Below are 20,515 nucleotides of genomic sequence, written 5' to 3'. Positions count from 1 at the left end.
ATGTTTAGTGTATTTTATTGGTGTACGTTTATTGGTTTTTTTTTTCGTTCTGCGCAGGGTTAAAAGCGGTGTTTCCATGGGTGTTGCGGTTTGCGGTGTGGTTGCCGTTTTATACGGTGTAGCAGCCGTGCAGATGTGACTAAAACTACAATGTGGAATGCGACTCCAGCATCGACGAGGGCGCCTCTAGCGGCGGTAAGGAATTTTAAACGCCGGAAATACGTCATGGTAAGTAGAGTTAACGTCAACTACGCAGAAAAGAAGCTGTCTCTTTGGACGTCTTTGGATGCAGCTTTGCTTGTGGATTGGCGAGCTCGTAGTTATGCACATGGGTACACATTAGAACGCACTCAGCCCACAGTAGCAAGTTTGTGAGGCTTTTTTGCTCTGTGGAACGTTGTGACGGCAAAAACTTCAGATGACATCCACGGACTTTTACCTGCGTTATTACGTCGGTCACAAGGGCAAATTCGGCCACGAGTTCCTTGAGTTCGAGTTTCGGCCAGATGGTACGTACCCGCTCGTAATGCTCGATGAAAGCATCGTGCCCGCGGCTTAGAGGCGACGCTCTCTGCTACCCATGTGCGCAGAGATCACATTTTTGTGTCACTGTCCAAATACTGTAGCGCTAATTACTTTGCCTGGTGGTTTTTTGAATTCGCGCATGTGATAGAAGTTCCGTGACCATTTCACCAACCACGAAGTCATCAGCAGGTACTTGGTGACTCCACAGCGTTCGATCAGCGTATTAGTTATTGTTTGATGCTTTTCAGCGTCACACATCTGTCGGTGCGGAGCTGCCCACACCGTAACTTCAAGACACGTTGTCTTCTTTGGAAGCTTCCGTGGAAAAGCAGAATTATACTTTTGACGTACGCTTTCATTCCGCTCCACTGAAACTTGGGCTCTGTCATGAAGTAAACAACTCCTGCCGATCATTAGGTTATATACAATATTTTATTGCGATCGGCTTCCCTACTTTGCATCCAGCGCTACTCTCTGTTCTTACTGAATTCATTGTTTACATTCTAGGCAAATTGCGGTACGCAAACAACTCCAACTACAAGAACGACACCATGATCCGGAAAGAGGCAAGTTTGTACGCAAAAATCCTGTTTATTTAGCCTGCGTTTGCGTATCATGCCGCTGTACATTTTTACGTCTACGTGTGACAGCGAAATTCCAGCACAAAGTTAAACACAGCGAGCTTTCGTAATCGTTGCTAATGCATACGCCGTATTGTTTCTTACGAAAGTGGTACTGTTAGCACGCTTGACTATATCGTGATTTAAGGGCTGCTGATTGACATCTTCTCAGAGAGCCAGGACATCCTGACAGTGTGTTTGTATGCCTATCATGAATCTGTCACGATAGTTAAATTTCTGCTAAAAGAGCATGTGGACGCAACTCGTTTTAGTTACCACGAATCATTATTGGTGAAGCTTTATTTGCGTTAATGTGTGTGGTGACATCGTCTACTTTTTGGTAGCTTAATCAGGCAGAAAAAGAGCTTTGCGCTCACTGTACACCATGTGTTATCCTACGATCTAGTTTTCTTTTTTTTTTTCTTGTATCTGCATGTAAATGTTAATGCAAGGTACAGTATGAGAGAACTGAGATTCGTTATACAGATTCGCTTCCAGGAAAGGTTTTATGTGCACAGGCTTTATAGGAAATCAAGCCTTCCAACATGTAGAAGAACACACTTATTAAGCTTAACCTGCAGCCAGTCTCCAAGCCATTGTTGAACATGGGCTGATGCATGCGGACTCCCTCGTCTTCTTCCTTGTCGTTCTTGTTCCAACAAACTGCCCCGCTCACAGAAGTTCACTAGAAGTTGAGCTGCAGGGGGTGCAGGTTTTTAATGGCCTGCTTAATGGTTACATTCACTCACTTCTATTAGGTACACACATGGTACACATTAGAACGCATTCAGCCCACGGTAGCAAGCTTGTGAGGCTTTTTTGCTCTGTACAACATTGTGACGGCAAGAACTTCAAATGACTTCCGTCATACATCATACTGGACGTGGACGTTCAGAATCAGCATCTCTAAGGAGCTTTGTTTTAGAATAGGGAAATACAAAGGGCACATGCACAGCGATTTTGTAGGCAGAGCTTGCACTGAAGCAGTAGCTTGTCACCTACCATAGTAGCCTGCCTCATGGTCTCATTAATGTGCAATTCAATAGTTAGTGCTGTGTGAGAACCTCAATAGTGTGTGAAAACCTGAACCATTATAGTTGCCAGAGACCCTCATTGTTATTAGCGTCCAAACTGTCCAAACCATAAGCAGCACTGTGAGCCACTTCCAACCTCTAAGTTGGCTGGAAAGATTTAAGTGAGTCTTTGAAACCGAGACTAGTGAAGTGATGGTGATCTTTGGGTACACTTTACATGCAGGCCTACGTTCACAAGTGTGTCATGGAAGAGCTGAAACGCATCATTGACGACTCTGAAATCATGCGTGAGGATGATGGGCTCTGGCCTCACCCAGATCGTATTGGACGGCAGGTAAGTCATCTGCGAAAATTCTTGTTTGGGCTAGTTGGTTCCTAGCTATTATGTTACTAATTGATGCAAAAAAAAAATGAGGACAGTGTAAAGGCATGTTAAACAAAGTTGTGGGCACTGGTTTTCCAGTGTCTGTATTTGTTTTTTATGGTGGGTAGCTGTTAACCCTCTACAGGATCTTGATGACCTCAGCTCATCATGAGTAATCGTCCATATTGGCTTTTGATAAGCCCTACTTACAACATAAAGATTCTCTCATCATCCCTTTCATTACATTATATTTCCCACAATAATTACATATTATGTTCTAATAATGTGCTCAGTGTTCTAATGATGTTAAGGCGTATAACAAATAATTGAACTATTGTAGTTGCGCTTGAAAAAAAAAAGTCTTTAATTAAGAGTGTAGCGGCGCAACTATCGCTTCTAAAGCTGACAAAGAAGAAGATGGCTCGCACGCAGGTAGCGCAAGAAAAAAATACGCTGGCGCACTCTACTTGAGCGGCCATGCGATTGGCTGCTCCCGAGATCCCGCAGCTCCATGGCTAGCCAGCCTACCTGAACCGTGGCTACTGCTCGCGCCGCTTCTCACACGGACTTAGGAATTCATTACATAGCTTTTGGATTTTATATCATGAACATTTGCTTGTGCAAGGTCCAACAGAGTAAGCAGCGGTGTGTAGAGGATGCAATGCTCATTCACACTACACAGCTCACAGGTTAGTCTATTCTCCTAAACGATGCATCAGAAACCCTGAAGTCAGGTTGCCAATGGCACCAGTATATATATACCTGAAGATACACCGCAAGTCATGGCACATAGACCCAGGTTGTTGCACCACTAATTGACTATGCATGGCTGCTGTGCAAGGAGTTTGGTCACCAAAATTTGTCACTCCGCTTGTTTCGTCAATGCTTCACTGCGCGTTCCGTCTATGCTCATGCAAGCTTTCACATGAGGCTACCACAACGGCTGCAAATAAAACGACAAAAAAGTAAATTTATTTAAAACAACGCATTAGCGGCCGTATATCACAGTTTGTTTGTATCTAAGGATTAAAACATTTTTCATTCAATTCTGAGCCTATACAATGAACAGTCTTGCACAATTGCGGTAAAGGACATAGAAATATTTTTAAGTGCGAACTGCAAAAAGTTTCTCTAGCCTCCACAGCGTTGCACGCAATGTCTTATACGAAGTATAGGCTCATTAGGTAGGGGTTTTACTGAGATTGAGACATCATGGGAGCAAACGTCCAGCAGGGCTGTGGAGTGTCTGCAGCAGCGAGGAGGCTCTTAACAGTTGAGAGCTTAGGTAAGAAAGTGTGGCGGAGTTTCCTGCAGAATTACCTTTACTCTCAGACAGCTCTTTAGCATTGTGGGCCACATGTCCTCTGTGCGTTTGACTGCATTTGATGCTTCGGATTTCTTTAATGACTCTGCCACCATTGCGAATGGGATGGTAGCCCACGTCTAGACTGGCTGCTTTGCCAGTTCTTGATGTGGCATATTACACCAATGTGCCGAAAACATGCAAGATGGCTCTGTTGCTGCTAGCCTAGTTCGTAAAATAACTCCTTTTTTGAATGAGCTTTTATAACGACGCCGACTCTGACAAATAGAGTGTTGGCAACACCACCATACTGTTTCTGTTTTGTATCTGAATGCAAAGTGTGGGCAGTTTTTGAACCAATAGATGCTATGCAAAATTCTGTAAGCAGGCTTTCTCACACAGCTAATTTGTCCTGACCAAGAGTCACATTCGAGCTACTAGTAGCGCTGTTAAACCAGACACATGTTTTCAAAGCTTTGATAATCCGAGGTAGGAAAGGCAAGCAGGATTGGTGTCAGCAGACCATATGTTTACACCTTATGATTTTAACCATCGTGGTTAGGTAAACTAGGTGTGTTGAAAAGCATACTTGCAGATTTTTGCATATCCTGTATTTTCTTGCAATAGATGGTATGTGTTGCTGTTAGAATTAAGCAAGTGCAGTAATCGTCCATTGTACTTGAAACTCTGCTGATAGCAGACTGAAAATAGTCTTTTTTCGGCAAGAAATATGCATGTCTCTGGCACATCCACTGTGCCCTGGTGCCACCAAGGCAGACACTGCAGCCTTTGGGTCATGATTGTTTTCACTATCAGCCATGAAAGGGCATGAAGGATCAGGCATCTGCATGCCGACTGATCAAGCTCGAATTGTCTGGCAAGGATCGATTTCAGGATTGAAATAACGAGTCTTGGCCCATAGAAATGCATGGGTGCCGACCGGGGCCTTTGGTCACGCTCAAGTTAAGCGGTCTTGAATTAACAACGCTTAGTGTCAGCATATGATTTTAGATTGGAATGTTTTGAAACTAGACAGCTTGAAGAACAGTCTAAGCCCTCCATAATCGTTGATTGGTTAATGTTGCAGTTGTGATGTGTGCACAAACTGTATTCCATCCCCTTCCCTCCTCTCTTTGTGGTTCTGCAGGAGCTGGAGATTGTGATGGGCGATGAGCACGTGTCCTTCACAACGTCCAAGATCGGCTCGCTGGTGGATGTCAACCAGAGCAAGGATCCCGAGGGCCTGCGCTGCTTTTACTACCTGGTGCAGGACCTCAAATGCCTCGTCTTCTCCCTCATTGGCCTGCATTTCAAGATCAAACCAATCTAAATGGGGCTCTCACAACAATAAACGCGTGCTTACTCTGCCAACTGGCAAATTTGTCGCGAGCGTCCTTTCTGATGTGGTTGAACGATATGGTCGAGCCTCGATATGACAAACGGGGATATAGCTACATACCTTCCAACTCTCCCGAACTGTGGCCAGTCCTCCCAATTGTACTACAGACACGGCCATAATCTCCAGAGCCATTTTGGCCTATCACGGAAGGCTGACAGATTTGGAATTAAACGAGATTGGAGCATTTCTACATTATTCCTGCCTTAACATGCTTGAGCCAATGCAATCTATCATGCAAAGTTATAATATTGTTCAGTTTAAAATGTTTGCTTTAATATTTTTTGCCACAGGATGTAAATACCAAGGTAGCTTTTTTATGTATGCATTGTCACTTGTTCTGGTGAGTCAAGCTATGTATGCAGAACTTGCGAGCAATATGTTCCTGCAGTTGCATTAAGAGCATATCACCCTGCAGCTTACAAGCATGTGATTTATGGTACTTGAAAGCCAACTTTTCTGCTTGCAGCTTGCAACCTTCTGATGTAACATAATGTGTGTTGTCACTTGCACAAAAGAGACAGGCCAAAACATTGCACTCCAGCTGGCCCTGTTTACGTACATGCAACACAGGAACAATAGTGTCAGAGGTGCAACATTTTATGCATTTCAAATGTGATCTAAATGCTTCGATATAACCAACTACCACAAAGAAAATGTAACATGGACCACCACTACAAGCCGTACATCTTTAATGCAATCCACCGGGCAATTTGTATAAACAAACACCAGCTAAGCAACACCAAGAACAAACAATCTCGGTAAAGCGCACACGTGCAATACTGCAACACTAACATGTTGATAAAGGTGCAGCACATGTAAACAGACTATGTTTGAAGAAAAATGACAATAAAACTGGTAGCTGTTGGGAAGTGGCGCTTCAAAGGACCGTTTGTAGCTTTCTCACTCCGCCTCGTAAAGTGGGGGCAGCACGCAACGCCAGCTAAACAAATGAGCTAGCATGATCGCGCATTGGTCGTTTACACGGGTCACATAGTGTGTAGCTTGCCGCTGCAGCGTCAACCCGTGCATTCAACATGTGGTGAAAGCGTCCCGCCAGTGCCTCCTAGATGCATCTCCACAGCGCCTGCTGTGCAACTAAATGCTCATCCGGCACGCCAGACAAGCTAAAGGAAAGGCAGTTGCTGTCGAGACAGGTATCCACGACTTTGCAAAGAGCAGCACTGTTCATTCCCGGTGGCCGCACAGACTCGTTAGTAGACGTGAACGATGCCGTAGAAGAAAGTCCAGAAGAGAACGTAGGTGAAGAGGCCACCGAACAGCCCTGTCGTGAGGAATGTAGTACGGCTGCGCAGGAAACGGTGCCAGGTGTTCATTGTGCGGAGCACCAGCATGAGCCACAGCGCCAGCGCGGTGGCGAAGTAGAAAAGGAAACCCCAGAGGCCCGTCAGACCCAAAATGCCCGCCGTGCAACCCGACAATGCGGCAAGCGATGTGCGGCAGTACTCGAGCACGGCGCCGTTGTGCCGCATGGCAGCTTCGCTGTACGCGATCGTCTCGCCTGATTTTTCCTTCTTCGAGCGAACCTTTCGGCTGTATTCCGCCATGCTGCTTGCTGTATATTCAGGCAATGAATCGGCTCGCCGCGATTCCACTTCCACCTCACACTCTCGCACACAGGCACACACAGCACTGCTAGAGAGCTTTTAGTCTTCATTTATGGAAGTATAGTAGAAGAAAACTCCCCCATTGGTTTCTCCGTGAAGTTTTCTTCTTATGACAGAATTATGGCCTTTGAGATGCTTAACCCAAGCTGGGACGTGACGTCCAGTCTGGAACATTGCATCTATTTTCGTCTAGCATGTATCACGTCTAAATTAAATGACATTAAACATTAAATAATTTTGTTTTCACGGCCTGTGTAATCATTATTTTTAATGAAACGACGCTTCAAAGTAAAGTGTAACTTTTTATGAAAGTTTGGACAACAAACATTTGAAGGCTTTTGTAGACTGCGCGAGATGTCAGCACCACGACCTACTGATCTCCAGTAGGTTGTGGCAATGCCTCCTTTACTAGATGCCTGCCGCGTGAGCCGAGAAGCTGGTTCCTGCCCCTTTCCTCTTTACTCTTCCCCACCCGGATTAACCCGGGTCGGCTGCGAGCACTAGCTGCGGTGGCCGCTGCAAACCTAAATCACGTAGCCATGCCTCCGAGATTTCAGCGGCGTCTGATGCGATCCCGGAGGCACAGGACCCACAGTCTCTCGTCAAGCCATTGGTCGAGCGCGCGCCAGCCTAGTAATCGTCACTTCCTCCGCAACAGAGGTGGGTTAGTGTTCCTGTATATGCTCCCGTATGTTCCTGTATATGCTCCTGCGGGAGCATATACAGGAACACTAAGGTGGGTCGGCTCCGAGCGCCGTCTCTCCGCGACTACCCTGAACTACGGGAACCTCCGCTCCAATAGGAAGACTAGCGACGCGGCAGGCATCTAGTAAAGGAGGCATTGGTTGTGGTCAGCTCCATCGTCGTCATGCGTTTTACATTTACTTCCGGTTTGACTTGCAACAGCTTCGCTCCAAGTTCTAGCTTCGCTTCATATCTATTCAGTGCCGTTATTTTGCTTCCGAATTAGATGGCTTATGTAAGATGCCTGGAAAATGTTCCGAACTCTTGAAACTGTTGCTTCTTCTGTCTGTACACTGCTGCCGCTTTTCACTGGGTCCCAAACCTCGAGCTCTATGCTGTGTGTCATGAAGGGATCGTTGTCTCTGCATGGCAATCGGTGGGACGTGACACGAAGGCTGAGTGTGTTTCGGTGACAGAGCGAGTCCGTTCTTTCAAGAGAGACACGTCCTCCCCCTTGCCACAGTCATGTATTTTCCGATCCGGTGGCCTCAAGTGCTCAACATTGACAGGGATGCCAGTTCGACGTTGACATGGATCGCGTCGGACTACAACAGGACGCTCTTTGCTGTTCTCACCGAGAACAGCATTGGCATTTGGCTCGAGAAGGTGAGCAGAAAAGGGGCAAGTTCCGGCCAGGCGTTCCACGTCTACTGGTAGTCTCGGTGAACTAACGATAGCGTACTGTCACAGCGGACTTCAATTTTCCCCTAGAATGCTTCATGACAATCATTAAAGGAAGTTGTATGTCACAGAAGAATGCTTACTGTCAAAAAGCGGTGGACATTCTGTATGCCGCGTGACAAAGTCATTAGTTTTCCTCTGTTTTAATCGCATTCTTGATGATGTCACGGTACTTTGTCACACTACTCGTCAATAAATGAGAGACTTCTTTTGCAGAGCTTTCCTTTTCCAAAAGCTCTCGACCTTGCTGGAAGCCTTTTGTCCGCATTTGCTCTTGCATGTTCGGACTATTGTACGAGCACGCTGAGAGAACAGAAACTCGACAAAGCTTCTACACGTCTTGCGTTACTTCATATGATGCACCCAAGTAGGTTAAACCTTCCATAGTAATGACCTGACCTACTTCACATGAAATAAACAAATTATAAAAATAAGTTTTATCACCAAAAGCAGTGCATTATGCAAATATCTCTTCAGCACCATATGTTAAAGTTTGTATAGTGCTTTCTGCACCCATACAAAAGTACATTAAAGATAACTGAGCATACCTTAGCGTGCTGCTTACTAAAGGAGTGCAAAATTATGTTACTCCATCACTTCAAGGCAACTTCATCTTGCCTTTTGCATGGTGATATATTGCAATATGAGCTCCATATTGCCCGCTTCAATTTTTGGGTAGAGTGCATAATATTGAATGAGCACAAAAGGAGTGTTGGGTTTATGAGCTCCATATCGCTTGCTTCATTTTTTGGGTAGAGTGCATAATATTGAAGGAGCATAAAAGGAGTGTTGGGTTTATGAGCCAGAACCACGATTTGATTATGAGGCACGCCATAGTGGGGGACTCTGGATTAGTTTTGACCACCAGGGGATCTTTAACGTAGTCCCGCTGAACTACAATGGACTCCAGATAAATTTAACGTGCTTAAATGGAAATGACAGATAAATGGAACGATAGAAACAATGTATCAAATTTGCATTGGCTGCCCATGTTTACGACACAATGTTTACAAACTTGGGTTAAACAAAACCTGCCTTTTCTTGGACTCTGGTTAAGTGAAACTTAAACGAAACTGCCATCTACCTTATTGGCATATGGAAGAGGAAAGGCTGATAAACATGTCAAATAGGGGTGCTATAAACGGTGAAGAAAATCCAATCCATGAGGAAGTTGCAGAAATGGTAAAACCAACTAATGATGTCAAAGTTCCTACTGTGTTTCCATCATGAGGACTTTGCTAGGAAAGTAATAGTCCCTGAGGAGGAAGAGAGCATTGGATCTTGCAGTCAGGCTGCCGCTACTGCTGCATCCACACTACCAGAGATAAGAGAATTCAAACTATGCCGTTTACCTGCTCTTAGGAGTCAACTGAAAATACCAGTGAAGTTCACGCGAAAGACATAGATACCACTGTTCTAGTGTGCGGTACTGTTTCGGACCTGATAACAAGAGATGCAATTGAAAGTCTTCAGCGCTATTACAGACGCAAGAATTGCGGATAATTATTAGGAATCCTTTCGCTCGTGAATACAACCCTGCACAAGAAAAGCTACTATATCAGAAACAGAACAAAGTAATGCCTTTCCTTTTTTTTTTTTTTTTCACCACAGCAATATCAGAGCATTCGGATGCTTTTCGAGTAAAATTACTGTTGACGACTTTTGTTTTTCGCTTAAATGAAACTGAATAAACAGAATACATTTTTCTATCCCTTCGAGTTCCATTCAAGCACTGTCTGCTGCATTCGCTTTGGCAGAGAGTGAAATGTTGTGATTGACAAAACACACACACACATAGGATATACTTTGTATATCCTATGTGTGCATATGCCTATGCACATGGATATGCCTATGCGTATCCTTTGTCATTTAGATCAGTAATAAATTATTGCATTGCTTATGACTGCTCACCAAGTGCCAGTGGCCGGACTGCAACATTTAGATTTTTCTGTGTGTTATGACACAAACATTTCTCCTCCTGGTTCTTTTTTTTTTTTTTTTGGCAGCTCTGTGTCCAGATTGCATCTCATGTTCGGACGAGCGAGTCACTCAGCAAGCATGGCAGCAACTCGCGGCTGGTTTGGAAGCGGGACTCCTCCATGCTGGCCGTCCTTGTGAGTGTAATTGGGTGCATCATGTCTTGCCCTTTGCACTGACCTTTATGCACAGCTAACAGGTTCCCAGTAATTTTGAGGAGTTTCTATGTCAAAGCACAGTAAGCTGTGAGGTACAACACAGTGGAGGACTTCAAATTAATTATGAACCCCAAAGGTTTGTTCGTGCATTCAAGTGTAAAAGCCAACCTTAACAAAAAGTTAGTTCATCCAAATTGGTTATAGATGAGTAGCACGTGCTATTAAAGCAATCACGACAAAGACTGTGGGCTGTTAAGTGTCCAATTTTCTTATTAACAGCCTTTAAATAGCACCTAGGCAGACTACCCATAGACCTTGTGGCTAGCAGATATGATGTAAATCTTGGAACATTGACTCCAAGACTTTTGACACGCCATGGGCATCGCCTAATCTCTGAGGTCATGCCTAGTAGCATCGCTGGTTCTCAACATTCTCGGTTCTGCATCCTTTCCTGAAGATGGTAATGGTGGCTTTACTTTTATTTTCAGCATCGAGAACCTCTCTTTCAGCAAGCTTTCCATGATGCATCCACTTGTATTTAAGACGTAAAATTTTGCATTGAGGCTGCTCTATTATTCATATTATCCAGAACTAAGCTTTTCATGCAGTTCAAAAGTTTCATTGTAGTTGGCCTTGAAGTGTCCAAGGCCAACTGCATGAGTGTTCTTGCATTCTGCCTCCAATAGACTATGTCTGCTGTCGCTGGTAATAGAACCAATGACCACTTCTTTGATAGGCTTTATAGCCATTGAGCCATCACAAAAGGTATTCATCGTCGCATGCTTTACAAAATCAAATTATGTGGTTTTACGTGCCAAAACCACTTTCTGATTATGAGGCACGCTGTAGTGAAAGACTCCGGAAATTTCAACCACCTGGGGTTCTTTAACGCGCACCTAAATCTAAGTGCACGGGTGTTTTCGCATTTCACCCCCATCGAAATGTTGCCGCCGTGGCTGGGATTCGATCCCGCGACCTCATGCTCAGCAGCCCGACACCATAGCCACTGAGCAACCACGGCGGGTAGCATGCTTTACAAACAGCTGATCCATTTGTGAAAGGGCAAACAATTGTTGAGAAAGGGCAGATTTTTCATCAGCTGTGAATCAGAGAAACCCATATTGGTTTCCTTTGCAGCTTCATGCTGCTTATGTGTGGATCACATTTCTTCCCTTGCATAAATGTTCCTCTACCTTGTGGATTTCTGCAAAACTAATTTCCTATATTTAGCTGATCATTTTCCGAGTATGCAGCAAAAGGACAAATGAAAAAAGCAACTGGTCATTGCGGGTCATTCTAGTGGTACCTGTTTTTGAGATGTTACTGGGGCATTTAGACATTTTTTGAATGTGTTAAAAGTACTTATCAATTTTTTAAGTAAGTGTGCCATGAACAACGCCACTCAGCGTTATTTATCTAAATGCAGCAAGCAACCTACAGTGTTGCCAGTAAAAGAAAAAGCATGCTCACTAATGCAGAAATAAAATATATACAAACCTATTGATGTCCATATAGGTGCCTTGTTCAAGGTAGCACAGGCACCAAGACGATGATATATATATATATATTTTTTATTTCTGTATTTTGTCCACAATTTCTTCCACTATCAGCGTCCCTTGCCAGATGACTTTTCTTCAAACTCTAGACTAAATCGTCGTTCTTACGATTGCCTGTTTTTGGCTGTGGCTTTATTAAAGTGACACTACAGAGAATAAACTAAGCGAGGTTGTTTGGTTTGAGTTTTGGAATAACAAATAGGTCCATGCTACCAGGAGCCGAGTATCAGCTAGCCAAAAATGAGAAAGAAATGAATGGCAGGTCATGCCACCACCTTGATATTTAGCACCAGCACATCTAGGTGTCATTGTTTATCCATAAAGAAAGATTGCATTTGAAAGTAAGCAAGATGCAATGTAGTAAGTCCTGCCAAAATTTCTTACACAACGACACCTAAAGTGTAAGAAAATTTCATGAAATTCTTAACATTGCACTTGCATCAACAGTGCTGCAGTCTGTGAGCAGTGTTTCAAACGGGAAAGTTTGCCTAACTATGATTACTGTTAATGAACTCTTTTCTATCAAATAAATGCCAGTAGTGTTCTGAAAGAATATGCAATCAGTGTCAACTCTTGCTCGAGCTTATATTGCAGTGAGTTAAGTACGCACATTTCTGAAATATAGATATCGGAATGCTTAATTTTTCCCTCCTCCTCATACTTTAGTTTCTTGATGTGTGTGCCATTTCATTCTGTCACAAAAGCTGCAATACTTTGCTTACAGACATTCAAGGGCCATCTACTCATGTACCAAGTCATCACTGAGGAATCTCAACCACCACTGTTCGAACAAATTGACAGCAAGTGAGTTATCAGTAAAGTTTCAAAGTTATGTCATTTTGCAGTCAATTTGTATTGTCAGCTAATTGCACTGTTTTGAATTTTTGCATGAGAAAAAAAAATAGCTAAGATAATGTTTGCTTGTTTAATTTTCCTGAAAGGAAAAATGTGTTATTACCATTAAGACCTTAGTCACCTGCCAGCCCTCATGTGGCCTAGTGAAATTGTGCTGTACTTTAAACTGGCAGGGAAATGTGAATTAGCTAGCATTCGCAGTGATGTTGTTGTCTGTCAGGTGGCTGTGAACGGTAATAGTCAGCAGTAGCATTATGCTAAACCTTCCTATTTTAGGAGACAAGTGGTACGACATGGCTTCAAAAACATGTGACTGCTTTGACTGTTGGAACATGTTGGATGCAGCATTTGGTATGGCATGTAAGGTTGGTTCGTTTCAGAGAAGGTGCATAGCACCGCTAACGAAAAGGTACAGGTGGTACAAGTTATGGTTGCTGCAAGTTTCAAGGGTGCAATACACTGTGGCGGCACCTTACTGCACGTTACCTTGCATTCCCATGCACCGAGGACAGGGCGTAGGGGGCGCCGCCGCACCTTTGAGAGTCAAGTGCCTAGGTGAAGTGCACCTTGAATAGGTGTAGAAGGCGCAGAGAAACTTGGTTGATTTGAATAGACCTGCCGTCGTATGTTGGATTGGTCCTGAAATTGTTCCGTTTGTTTTCTGCTTCAGTCATGGCTGCGCAACCTGTCAGGACAGAATTTGTGCAAAGGTCATCATTTGCACCCCAAGTAGTGCAACTTAAAATTTTAGGTTGCATTGTATACCATGGGAATAAAAAAGCAAATAGTGGGTAATTTACAGATTAGTTTTGTAGGTTGCCAATATATATGACACCAGTTTGTGATGCAAAGTTTACTTTAAATGTTGAACTGAGGGTACTGCTGCGAGTATAGTTGTTGTAAATCAGTTTAAACTGCAGCTGTCACATGTGCATGTTGCATGGTTTTAAAAGAGATGCATCAGAGTGGCTAGTACTTCAGGCCCCCTCTTCACCTTTTTTCCTTGTGCCACAAAACTACATTTATTTTGTTTTACTTTGCTGTCACTAGTTTGAGCCTGTTTAAATGTTTAAATTGGGAAAACCTCATCAGTTGATTACTTCAGTGGGCCTGTTTTACTAGTGTGGGAAACCTAATTGTGCCTCTGGTGATCGCATGTGTGACAACTGTTTTGCATCCCTCTGCTGACACAGTTCACTAATATTGTGCGCTGTTCTTACTATTACAGCCAAGCCAACCTCAAGAGGGAGAGTGCAGAGCTCTTTGTCAAAGACCGTGTGCTGCCCATTAAATTGATACCCACATCTCATCTTTCAACCTCAGCTGATGTCGCCGGGTAAGTCTGTAGTAGGTTGTGTTTCAGATACTGTGTAAAGTAACAAGTAAATGTAAAGTCACTTCAACTAATGTATTAGAGACCCATAATACAAGCCAAATATACAATGAGACTTGCACTTGTTAGTTGAAATGCATTTTAGAAATACAGCACAAGAATACAAATACAACACAGACAAAAAAATAGACCACTGTGCAACAGTGTTGCACTTGCAGCTAATCTTTATTAGGAGCATGTGAAAGACTGATTATACATACCGTATTTACCCGCGTATAACCCGCCCCTGCGTATAACCCGCACCCCTAACTTTGAACTCGGCGGAAAAAAAAAAAAAGAACTCGCGTATAACCCGCACGTTTACCTGAAAAAAAAAAAAATGAGCGCTAGAAAGATGCAACTCACACTCAGTGATCATTTCGTTTTCAGAACATTTATTCAAACGACCGCCACCACGTCACTGCTTATCCGATTCTTAATCGTCGCCGCTCTCACTACTGCCATCCGAGGCTTCATCGCCACTCTCAAAGACGTAGTCGTCCTCGGAACCATCCAGACTATTACTGATCGCACATTTTTTAAAGCTTTTGCGCACCAAATCGGCCGGTATCGCTTTCCACGCATCCACGATCCACTGGCACAGCAATGGAATATCAGGCCTTCGCACGCGTCCCGTCGGTGTGAGGGCGTACATGCCGTCGGCCATCCACTGGGCATACAGCCGCTTCACGTGTGCCTTGAACGGCTTGTTCAGGCACACGTCGAGTGGCTGTAGCATGGACGTCATGGACGTGTTTGATCAGCATTTCCCACCTGAGACAGCAAATAGCTGTGCTCCTTCCGAAGTGCGATCACATATCGTTGAAAGTTCAACAACTTTTCCTCGTAGGCTTCAGGAAGCCGCTGGCACATGGTTGTTCGCCGCCGCATAGAAAATCCATGTCTTCGCATGAAGCGCTGAAGCCATCCACGGCTTGCACGAAACTCACGTGGAATGTTCAATTCCCGGGCCAACTTCAGGGCTTCCATTTGCGCCATCTCAGTCGAAACAGCGTGGCCACGACTTCTCTGCTCCTCAATGAACTTCGCAAGCTGCGTCTCGAGGTGGGGGTACGCGCCAGTCTTCGGACCCCGAAACGCTCGCCTGTTCCGGTTCGTTGCTTCGAGACTCTCTTTTTTTCTTCCTCCAGTCGCGAATGCACGACTCGTCGACGTCATGCTGTCTTGCAGCAGCTCTGTTGCCGATTTCTTCGGCAGCGGCTATAATCTTTAGCTTCTCTTTCGCTGTGAAACACTGCCGTCGAGTCGCACTCATGATGCCAAAACAAAGCAGGCAAACAGTGCAAACTGGGGTAAGTACACTAAACAGCGCCTAACGCGAGGCTCAACAATGCTGGCCTTTCGTTGGCCCTTCATCGGCTTGACAAGCGTCGATGACGATGGGGATGGCGGACTACACGGGGAGGCCGCCGCACATTGCGGTGAAGCCGACCCCCCCCCCCCCCTCCCAAGGAAAAAATTCGCAGATAACCCGCACCCCCACTTTTTAAACGCGTTTTTTCACATTTTGGTGCGGGTTATACGCGAATAAATACGGTAACTGGTTAAAGTTCGCACATTGTATAAAGTTTGACAGAATTCTAAAAACAAACAAGAACTGCAACAAAACTGCAGGAATATCAATGCTTCGTGTTCAGAAAATAACATTCATAATCAAACATTGTGACTGAAGAAATGCTGATACACATTTACAGTAGAAGCTCGTTCATATGTTCTGGAAAAAAAAAATGAGAAAAAAAAACGTACTAACTGAGAAAATGTACAATCCAAAGTAACTAAAAAAACTAGACGGACTCAACTGCAGTTGACACCTCCGTAATGTGAAGTGTTGCACACGAGACACAAGATGCCAATGCGCGTCAGGCTGGTTGGGCTTTGGTAGCCCGGAACATGTTTTTGTTGTTTTCCTTTTAAGTAGTGTTTTAAGGTGGCGACAGGAAACCAAAACGAAATCGAGCTGGTGGGCGACGCCGGATGCCCCGAAAGCATAACGTGGCACTCATATCATGCTGCCTGCAGCAGAGAATGGCGGCGCATTTGGATTATTACTACTACAGTCCACTACCAACTGCACGCCGTTGAATAGACCTGCCGTCGTATGTTGGATTGGTCCTGAAATTGTTCCATTTGTTTTCTGCTTCAGTCATGGCTGCGCGACCTGTCAGGACAGAATCTGTGCAAAGGTAATCATTTACACCCCAAGTAGTGCAACTTAAAATTTTAGGTTGCATTGTATACCATAGGTATAAAAAAGCAAATAGTGAGTAATTTACAGATTATTATTGTAGGTTGCCACAATACTAATCGCATATTCGCATATGCCCCACGCTCTGTAAAACAGATAGGTGAAGTTGCTTATCATAATAGGGTTTCCGGCAATGGCTATGAATGCGGTGTGTGACGACCCCGGAGGTGATTTGCTGGTACCGGAATCAGAAACTGGGTGTGTGCCAGCGTTGTCACATTAGACGGGCGGGCAAGTATTGCAGTGAAGCTGCCACAGCGGGTGGCTGTACACTGTTGCTGATCACGAGTGCCTTGCACATTTTCTTGTTTACATGTGATCTAGCGACCGGAAAACATGTCATATAGTCCCAGTTTGGCGTAGTCCTGAACGTTATCACCGAAAAATCATTTTCTGGGAATGTATGATCTAGTAAACAAGAAAGCGTAACTCTACTGGGTCATTTTAGGTGCGAGCATACATGGCTTGCCACTGAAATCGGCAATGCGATGTTTAAAGCCGTGAAGGAAGCGAGTGCCAGAGGAGGAAGGCACCTGGAGGTAGAGAAGAGAATCGCGCACTGGAGAAAGTATGAAGGAGTGCGCTGAGCATGCGGTGAAGCAATGCCACCTAGAGGAAAGTCTACGTGGCATTCAGCGACGTGGGGACGGAGACGCGAAGTGAAGTGTTGCGGAGGAGGAGGGTAGGTGGTGCGCGCTAGGCTGACCTTCTCTGGCAATTGCTTTGGTTTGCATGTGTGTTATAGACGTACCACATTTGTCTCGTGATCGAGTGGCCGAGCGAGAAGGACAGAGCAGCAACGCAAGCGGCGGCAGGCTGACCACGAGTCAACCGACCCTGAAGTTGTCTCCAAGCGCCGGGCACCTGAACAAGTCCGGTAAAAGGCACGGGTTTCACATGCCCAGGAGACTCCCGAGGAATGTGCTAGGCAGCTTGCGACACTGCGGGTGTGTCAGGCAAAACGTCATAGCTTAGAAACTCCTCAACAGTGTGGAACCTGTTTAAAGCCCAGCCCCTTTCTGTCCCCCTCCCTCCCCTTCCCCCAGAGCCTAGTGCGCAAAGGAAGGAGGCGTGCTTCCTTCCCATTTCCCTCCTTTTCCCGCGTGAGATTAAGCCACAATCACCAGTTCATCATCGCATGGTTTCACCCGCGCGTGCATACAGCATATGGCACGCGGGGACGATATTAGTGCCCTTGCACTTTATACGGAACATTGCAGTGACGACAATGGCAGAAATGTGCTTGGAGAGGCCATATAATTACAATTATATAGGAATGGCACCCATATGCTTGCACCTAACCTGCATTCATGAAGTGAAACATCACTGTAATTTTTTTGTGTTCTCGATTGCGGCAGTGAACTACGCCAAGGGTAGGGTATGTAGTGAGGCTGCGCGCATACTGCGCAAGGCCGAAGACATCGGACGCAAAAGCGCTGTGGTGATCAAGTGGTTTCCGGCCCACATGGGCAGTGACGTGTCGGAACGCGGGAACGCAAACCACAACGAGACGGCCAACTCGGCCGCGCGAGGACTAACCAACCGCGCAGCTGCAAGCACGGCCGACTCGGAGTGTTGGTCGCGGTGCAGTGCCAAGGACAAGATGACCACCTTCAACGAAATAGTGAAGTGGTACAGACTTAACAGACAGACTATGCCGCCACCTCACCCGGGGCTTACCCGGGAGGAGGCAGTGTTATACAGGCAATTACAGACGGGGTCCCTGCTCACCCCGGTGCTAGCTAAGCACGTGTGTCCGAGCGTGTACGCGAGTGACGTGTGTAGACTGTGCGCTAAGGAGAGAGCCACCGCGGCTCACATCCTTTGGGACTGTAGTAGAAATCCACGAGAAGCCAGTGAGAAGACGACGATCCCGCCGTGGCTAGAGGCTGCAACGAGGACCTATGACCAAGATACACAACTAAAGGCCGTCCAGCAGGTCTCGGCAGCTCTAGAGAGGCAGCGACCTCGCGAAACCGAGGAGAAGGGGGAGCACCCCTAGGAAGGGGATGGCGGCCCTCTCGGATCCGCGGAAGTAGCGAGGAACCAAGACCTCGAGGAGCACAATGCACGAGACTGACGTAGTGGCCGCGTCGCGGTAAAAGCTTGTCCTCCCTGCATGGAGGGAGCCTAACCGACTCTGCAGGCATATTTACTAAAGTTGTTCTCTCTCTCTCTCTCTCTTCTCGATTGCGAACACTGGTGCCGGGAATTTGTATGTAATAGGATCGTATCAACGAGGTTCTACTGTATTTCTTTTTCCTGATAATTGAAATGCTCTGTGAGTTCTCTTATGCAGTATGCCTTTTGCTGCTTTAAGATTGATACCTATATGCAAAAACTGAACCTGTAGCGAAAGGCCTGAATGGCTACAACTTCACTAGCAATGTGGACAAAAATTAAAATGTTTGTGCAGTTGCACTGCTTGACAAAAAGATGCCGTTGTTGTAGACACAAGTAGATTCGCATTTGTCTCCGTATAATCATCTCTGCACGCTGTTTTCAACATGTGACAATGTCAGCCTGGCTTTGTTATAACGTTTATGCTACAGCCTGGCCACTTGTTCTTCATATAAAGTTCACATGCTTTTTAATATTTATAATAATGCCGTATAATATGATGGGCAATCCATTTAAAAGTATAAAAACTGAATTTGGTATCCTGTGATGAAGCAAATAATTTAATTTAAAGGAATGCATAACAGTTACATATGCACCTCCCACTTTGTTGAAGTAGCGGCAAAATGTACGAAGATTTTATGCTCTGATAAAAGCAGTTTATTGTTTCCTTATTAAAAAGAGATCTCAAAATATGGTTCATTAATTGAGCATGACCTAACCTAGAGCTTCATAGGCAGCTCCTTATGTTTCAGAGGAACATGCTGATTTTCAGTGGTGTATCAATGAAGGTTTTGAAACAGATTGATTCAATGTGGTCAATTGTCAATTTGCTAAGTGCCCTTATTTAAAAAAGAAAAAAAAGTCCGTACAATTCTTTTTAAGGTCTCACTCCTTAAACACAAAACAAAGTACAAAGAAGACTTTGCAGAAGTTTATATCTTACAAAGTTAAAAATAATTAAAACTTTTGTCATTACCTTTTACCTGTCGTTATGTCGTTATTCACTAGTTATGACAGTCTTCTGCTAAACTCAAAACTTAATTCATGCAACACAACATACAATGCCGGTAACTTGTGCAGCCTTGCATGTGAGATCCTGCACTTTCTGCCACCATTGCAGAAATGTGGAGAACATAACAGAGTGCATGTTCGGGGGATGAAAAATGCGTAACTATCTTGAAAGGTTAAACAAGATTGCAAAAAGGCATTTAGTAAGCTTTCTGTACTGCTGACTTTGTTAAAAGCAATGAAATCACCTTTTGCGGTTTGTTTCTGTAAAGAGATGGTTAGTCAAGAACAATGGGCTGAGAAAATCTGTTAAGTTGAGACTAATAGCGAGGGGGTAAGTTGGTTTTCATTCAATTTGGAAAAAGTATGTTGAACTGTATACAAATATATATATAAAGTGAAGACAAACGACGGGACAAGTGTGCCTGCTATGTGTGTTTCAGTAAATGCTCATTTGTAGCCTGCGAATGTGTTTGGTCTTCTACCTTCTGCTTGACTTTCATTCTATGCACCCTTTCCAACACAAGAAACTCTTTTACCTACTCACGCCACTGAGCACAAATGTATATCAGGAAAGGAACCTGTAGGGGGAAAAAAAAAGGAAAAACGACGCTTCAATGGGTGTGAGTGGCTTTTTGCATTATCTCTACAGTGTGCTCAACTTTGGTGCGGAAGAGCTCCTGCTGTGCTGTGGCAGTGGTCTGATGCTGCGCGTTGGATGGGATGCTGCATTGCATCAGGAGCTGACCCTCGATCTTCGTGATGTGCCATTCCACAGTGGAGCACCCTCTGCACCTAGTGAGCATTTCTTGTTGCAGCCAGTGTTCAATGTTCCTAGTAAACAGTGTTCTCAGGATTTGGTATTCCCAGCTTTCGGTCTTCCCAGATGGTCGGCCTCTCAAGCACT

At 44.8% G+C, this 20,515-nt stretch overlaps 3 protein-coding genes across 3 annotated transcripts in view; 2 read left to right on the top strand and 1 right to left on the bottom strand.

Annotated features, from left to right (window-relative positions):
- The first annotated feature begins 292 nt into the window (after positions 1 to 292).
- mago (mago, exon junction complex subunit) lies at positions 293 to 5,225 on the top strand. Its single transcript, XM_075672678.1, has 4 exons — positions 293 to 509; positions 1,033 to 1,091; positions 2,403 to 2,513; positions 4,994 to 5,225. Exons 1-4 carry the CDS (start codon positions 419 to 421, stop codon positions 5,174 to 5,176), a joined length of 444 nt encoding a protein of 147 aa, XP_075528793.1. The 5' UTR covers positions 293 to 418; the 3' UTR covers positions 5,177 to 5,225.
- Positions 5,226 to 5,917: 692 nt separating this feature from the next.
- EMC6 (ER membrane protein complex subunit 6) lies at positions 5,918 to 6,951 on the bottom strand. The gene has a single exon (XM_075672679.1). It carries the CDS (start codon positions 6,808 to 6,810, stop codon positions 6,457 to 6,459), a length of 354 nt encoding a protein of 117 aa, XP_075528794.1. The 5' UTR covers positions 6,811 to 6,951; the 3' UTR covers positions 5,918 to 6,456.
- Positions 6,952 to 7,702: 751 nt separating this feature from the next.
- The window catches only part of Rich (Guanine nucleotide exchange factor subunit Rich), a 62,317-nt gene continuing 49,504 nt past the window's right edge, over positions 7,703 to 20,515 (top strand). The window contains exons 1-5 of the mRNA XM_075672671.1: positions 7,703 to 8,220; positions 10,302 to 10,409; positions 12,711 to 12,790; positions 14,070 to 14,177; positions 20,261 to 20,406. Coding sequence (XP_075528786.1) covers positions 8,080 to 8,220; positions 10,302 to 10,409; positions 12,711 to 12,790; positions 14,070 to 14,177; positions 20,261 to 20,406 — 583 coding nt within the window. The 5' untranslated portion in view covers positions 7,703 to 8,079. The remainder of the gene's footprint in view (positions 8,221 to 10,301; positions 10,410 to 12,710; positions 12,791 to 14,069; positions 14,178 to 20,260; positions 20,407 to 20,515) is intronic.

Source organism: Dermacentor variabilis, chromosome 10 (genome assembly GCF_050947875.1).
Source record: "Dermacentor variabilis isolate Ectoservices chromosome 10, ASM5094787v1, whole genome shotgun sequence".
Taxonomy (NCBI): Eukaryota; Metazoa; Arthropoda; class Arachnida; order Ixodida; family Ixodidae; genus Dermacentor; species Dermacentor variabilis.
This window is presented reverse-complemented; position numbering and strand designations above follow the sequence as displayed.